The sequence below is a fragment of the Alligator sinensis genome, unplaced genomic scaffold (genome assembly GCF_000455745.1).
Source record: "Alligator sinensis unplaced genomic scaffold, ASM45574v1 scaffold218_1, whole genome shotgun sequence".
NCBI lineage: Eukaryota > Metazoa > Chordata > Crocodylia > Alligatoridae > Alligator > Alligator sinensis.
The window spans coordinates 1,409,304-1,415,172 of NW_005842083.1; the positions used below are offsets into that span (position 1 = coordinate 1,409,304).

Genomic DNA, 5,869 nt, shown 5'->3' on the forward strand with positions numbered 1-5,869 from the left:
TTGAATCAAGGCTGCTGGAGTTTTGTTAGTTTTCATGATTTTGTTGATGTTGCTTTTTGACTCATTTTTCATTAAAAGAAACTAATGGTCTCTGACACATCATTATTTAGCATTACAGCCACATTTTGCTGAATAATGATGTAAAGCCCAGTTGAGCCAATAGAAGGCCTCCCACTGATTTGACTGACCTTTCATTTTTGGGCTTTTTGTCTCAGGGTAAGGTGAGTAAATTCTGAGGGCAAGAGGTAGTTGCCAGCATGTTTTTTTCTTTTATATATAGGATTTTCTTTGTTTAATCCAATACACCTACTTGAGAAGCATACTGGCTAGTAGGATAGGGAGATATTTACGTCAAGTCTATTTCTTTTGTAAAGCAACCATAAAAATGTTAATCAGTGACATATTTTAAGTAATTTTTTCTCTGGCCTCCTCTTTGTTTATAAATTAAATCTTTTCACTCCCCTGTTTAGATACACTTTTATGCCTCTTATGTGACTTGTTCAAAGAACTCTCTGTCTGTGGTGTTGCAGCAGAGCAGATTCAGACAGTTCTGTTCGGAGAAGGAAGTGGAGAGTTTTGGTTCCCATTTTGCACTTCTGGAACAGTTTAGGGAAGGAAGCACCTTTACACCTTTTATTGTTCGTGGTTGCTGATGTCATATCCTTCCCTGACCACTCTGTGCGTGTTTCCTGCCATTCTATCAAGATTCTCCTCTGTTTCAGGGAGGGAGGGAGTGTGTGTGTGTGTGTCTGCATGTGTGTGAGAGAGAGAGGGAAGGAGGGAAGGAGGAGTGGTTGAATAATCTTCAGCATTTGTACATCAGAAAGTTCTTGGGGCTCATATCCTCCCTTCCATCAGCTATCTCTGCCTGTGCCAAATCATAAAGTGAACAGAAGCCCGCCAAAATGAAGTTCCTCTTTTTAGTAAGCAGTCTGATTTTTTTTGTGTGTGTTTGGGTTTGCTGAAAGAAAAAATACTGTAACACCACAGCATGTAGCTATGACATTTTTTTAATGCAAATTGTTTACATCTAACTATGTCATTATATTGGAAAGTTTCTTTCATGCAGAAAGTTATTTCAGCCAGCTTCTGGAATTATTTTAAGTCCCTTGTAGATGCTTTTGGATAATGAAAGCCTGCGTAACAGTTTAGGTTTTGTATTACTTACAAGGTTTCTACCTAATGTATTTGCATTTGGAAAATATAATTTGATCAGTTTATTGGAACTTAAAAAATGTAATGCACTAACTGCAAGAATTTCCCAGAAAATACTTTGAACATTGCGTAAGTTCTTAGAACATATGTAGGCAATTGACGATCTCCATAATTCTATACATACTATTTTGGCACCGTAGTTGTCAGTTCTCTGAAGGTTATGACCCATGAATCAAATGTGCTGATTTCCTCACCTCAAGTTATGTTTGACTTCATCCAAGTAGCTGTTTTGTGTGCATTTGTGTCTGACATATAAAAATGTATATAAATGTACACCAAGATATATTTAGTTAAGAACTCTGTGTATGTATGCTTGCGTATGTATATGTGTGCATAACCCGAGCTACACAAAACACTGCTTATCATAATTTATTGTTAGTAGTAATAAAAATTGACAGAAATTATTAAAAAAGGAAAGAAATTCACTAAACAAATTCAATATGTTTTACTTGTCATTAGGTTTGTAAGTACAAAGCTAGTAGGACAGTAGTTTTTCCATTGGTGAATTCAATAAAAAACAACTTTTTGCCTGGTGGTTTCACAGTTGCTTTTCCTTGCAGTACGCATATGGGATATATACAATCTAACACATTGTTGGAGGGGTTTTCCCCATCAGACTTCCTGCAAATAATACATTAAACATTTAACAATGAAACGATCGTTACTTCCCTTTCACGCTTTTTTCTTGTAATAGATTTTTTTTACCTTAAAAAATGGCCAGATTTCATTCTTGGTTAAAGCACAGTGAATTTAATATGCCTAGTAGACTTCCTCTGTGTAACAGAGTGCAATTTGGTCCAACAGGTATTGTGAAACTATTTTAGGAATATTTTGTGTAGCCACCAAATAAGAGTTCCTTACTCTGAGCAGTTTATAAAAGGTTTTTTTGTTTTTTGAAAGATTGGTCTTAAATGTGGAACTGGTAAATGTGTGGGAGGGACTCACTATACTATTACTTCACCAGGGGATGTGTCTGCCCTTCCTGGTAGATTTTCAGCATTTAGCGATTTTTTTTCTTTACTCATTCAGCTTCAGAATCTTGATCTGTAAAGCTACTCTCATCCTTGCTAACCCTGTCACCACTGCTCTAATCTGTCCACCCTGACCTTCCACCTTGAAGTGAATAAGAGCTTAGGCAGGCATAGTGCTGTAAGCCGATAGTGCCACCAGCTTCAGTTGAATGAAAGGAAAGGAAATTGTTCCATATGCATTTGCTGTGGATTAGTGTATTGGCTTACTGTTACAGAGAAAGCCTGTTAGACTCCTTTGGGTCCTGCATGTGCATGGGAAACACCATTCTAACTTGTTCTTTGTATTGGAGGTAAGACTATAGGAAAAATAGGGGGAAAAAACCTCAGTCCAGGCAAATTTAGGACTATTTCTAAAAATAGATTGGTTTTGTTTGTCAACAGTAAATATCAGATAAGACTAGATTTGTTTAGAAAATTTGCTTTTATAAATACATTTTAATTGATTTATTGTGTATTCTTTGGCACATATTTAGTTTTGTATGATTAATGTGCGCTGTTGTCTTTCTGTCATTTTAAGCAACAGAAAAATCGCTCAAGTGTTTCACATGGGCAAAAAATCTGCAGAAGTATTTTATAACTATGCACCTTATATAGATAACATTACAGATTATTCCATTTTACCTGCCATATACTGTATTACAGAAGTGATTTAGATGATATCTAAAGGCATTCAGGTAAAGGAATATAGACAGTATTAGGATCTAAATATTGTTTGAACCAGCAGAATTAATTGTAACGTAATAGTCAGTTGTTCTATTTCATTATCTGGTAGTGATAAAAGTCTTGCTTTTTCTTAAAGTGATAACATTTTGAATAGATCTTAAATGTATGAAAGGGAAAATCAGGAGAGAACTGAAGATCAGACTGAGTAAAGTCCAGATTTTCTACCTCAATAGCTTTGAATCAGATCCAGATAATGGATTAAATGGCCAGGACATCGGTTTAGTGTGACATAACATATTGGGGGAATTTATCAGGTTAACTGCCAGAGCCCTAACTTAAAATAAACAAGGAAGCCTCAACCCATGTTGTAAAATTGGTAAATGTTGATGGCTGAAGAATATTATTCATGTAGATTAGGACTAAGGTAAAAAAGTGCACTGATCATATGTAATTGAACCCTCTTTAGCTTCTGTGTTTTCTAGTATTTAGGTATACCCTCTGCTGTTTTACTCAAATGAAAACCATGGCAAGAATTAAGGATTGCAAAAGGAATTGGGGAAGGGGGGAGTGGGGGAGGAATAAGCACATTACATTCATTTTAGCAGTGGAGTAAGCATAACTTGTTTTGTGAACTTTTCCATATATTTTCTATCACTTTACAGTTAAATAATATTTTGCAAGTGTATAGATATAATCCTGTAGTTAATGACATTTTATAACAGAATATGGTTACTGTACATAGATAAATATTTTTCTTTAACCACCTTTAGCTTTATGATGCAACTAGTTTTTATAAAGTGTAGAGGACTTATCTGGATTTATTACAAGATTTGTGAAAACATTCTTTCAAAGCATTTTTCACTTAGCAACTGTTTCTATTTTACTGTTTTATTAAAATATGTGGTGCATTTACTTAAAAAGTTACATTTTCTGTAGTTACATGCCACTGATATAAATAGTCTGGAATATATTTTGAAATTTAGTTGGATTTTAGAAGTACTACTTTCCCTATAAACTATCTCAAGCAGCATATACAGTAACTGTATTTTTAAAGAATAAGATTAAAATACTTAGATTTAAATTATCTGACATTTATATCAAATAACACTTTAATAAAGGTCCATCTATGTGCATAATGAGGAACATTATCACCTCTTCTATCAGAACATAAGATTGTTTTCTCTTCAGAAGTGAATTAGCTAGCCTATTTAGGATACACCAGTTTTAAAAAGTTCATTAACTCTCTTATTTAGGTAATTTTTCATATTAGAATAGTGAACAATATTAAAAAATTGAACTACCTAATGTTATCAAAATCAAAGAAACACGCATTTTGGTCCTCTTAATTATTTCTTGAAGGATTTATGGGATCATTTACAATTAAATAAAGAGACTTTTGCATTGCTACTATTAGTATTGCCTTATGTATTGTTTACTTTACAAGCTAATAAATATTTGTTAAAATGTGCTTAGGTACTAATGGCTACTAGGACATTTGGTAAACTCTGTAGTAACTTTTGTCTAGTTGTCAAATTTGTATTAACATTTGATTTTCTTTGTGTGTTTAGCAGGAACGGATGCAGGGGACTGTGAACTGAGGAGTGCGAGTACTGAAGGAGGAGATTTGTTTTGAGGAAACAGGAAAGAGGAAGAAAAGAGAAGGGAAAAATACATAATTTTAAGGAAGAAAGAGAGAAGAAAAACGGGGACTATGGGGAGAAAAAAGATTCAGATTACGAGGATTATGGATGAACGTAACAGACAGGTACGTAGAAAAAAATGTCTGTATTAGAGTTTTATGGTGTGGCATATTCCTGGTATAGTTTGTCCAAAGAATCAGTTAAGAGAGAGAAATTTTTAGCAGATTTCATATCGAATATCTAAAGGCAGTACACTTGTAAACATGTAAATGTCTGACATTTTTTTTTTAATTTTAACCTGTTGTAGCTTTAATCTGCTATAATTTGGTAACACAAGCCCTGATATTCCGTTTGCTTAATTCTATGCCCTGTGAGTAGTCCAGTTGACTTGAATGCATAAAGTGAAACATAACTGCAAGTCTTTATAGGATCGTGACACATATCACCCAACGCTACAAAGCTATATACACATAATCAGTTTTATTAGCGTGAGTCTCTTTGCATGCAGTGAAACATAAGTAAAATTATTCATATGTTTACATTTTTGTAGGACAAAATCTATGCTATTATTTTGCTGGACATGTATTTTAAAAAGCAGTTGCACACACAGCTTTATATCAAACATCTAATAATGTTTGTATGTTTCATGCATCATGAAACAAAGGCTCTACCAATGATATTGATGATGTAGTCACATCATGGTCAGTCAATTCAGATTTTTAATAAAAAATTTGGGATGGTTCAAATATTAACAGCAATAAATCTAATGGTTAAATCTGATCATAAGCAAAAGTAACTGACTTCTATTTTTAGAAAACTAAATTTCAGCGTATAGTATCCTAAATTAAAACCAGTGGAAAAAACTGTTACTATTTATACCTCATATAATGTACTGAGATTAGGGATGCACAAATATGGAAATAAGATAAATAAAATTGTTTAATAGTATCACTAGTTTTCCCTTAAGAGTGTGGATACAATTTGGGGTTAATCTACTGTAATTATTTTCAGTGCATCAAAAAGCATTTAGTATTCAGTTACTATTAATACACTAATTACATATATTTGACTCATTATTTTCTTTGTATATGCAGATTGTATTATAGGAAATTATTATGTTGTCATTAGGATTTAAAATCTCATAATGCCATGCAGAAACAACCCGATATAGTAATAATCTTAAATTTTAATTTTGAAATGTGCCTTCCTTTGAATTTGTAAATGCTGTAGTGTGAGTATGACTTGTGCTCTTCATGGCAGAAAATCAAGTTTAAAAAGCAAACAATGCTAGGATTTATGATGGACACATTCTGTGTTTTC

General features: G+C 33.3%; 1 protein-coding gene across 14 annotated transcripts in view; it reads left to right on the forward strand.

The window, feature by feature from the left end:
* Window positions 1–5,869, forward strand: part of MEF2C (myocyte enhancer factor 2C) — a 169,438-nt gene that overhangs the window by 76,090 nt on the left and 87,479 nt on the right. For 10 of the 14 annotated variants that reach the window (XM_025204466.1, XM_006023836.2, XM_025204471.1 and 7 more), the window contains one exon: window positions 4,478–4,674. In XM_025204466.1, the coding sequence (XP_025060251.1) occupies window positions 4,621–4,674 (54 nt within the window). In that variant the 5' untranslated portion in view covers window positions 4,478–4,620. Of the gene's footprint in view, window positions 1–903; window positions 924–2,416; window positions 2,537–4,477; window positions 4,675–5,869 lie in introns of those variants that run through there. The other 4 variants (XM_025204465.1, XM_006023837.3, XM_014520072.2 and 1 more) reach the window with 3 other exon arrangements.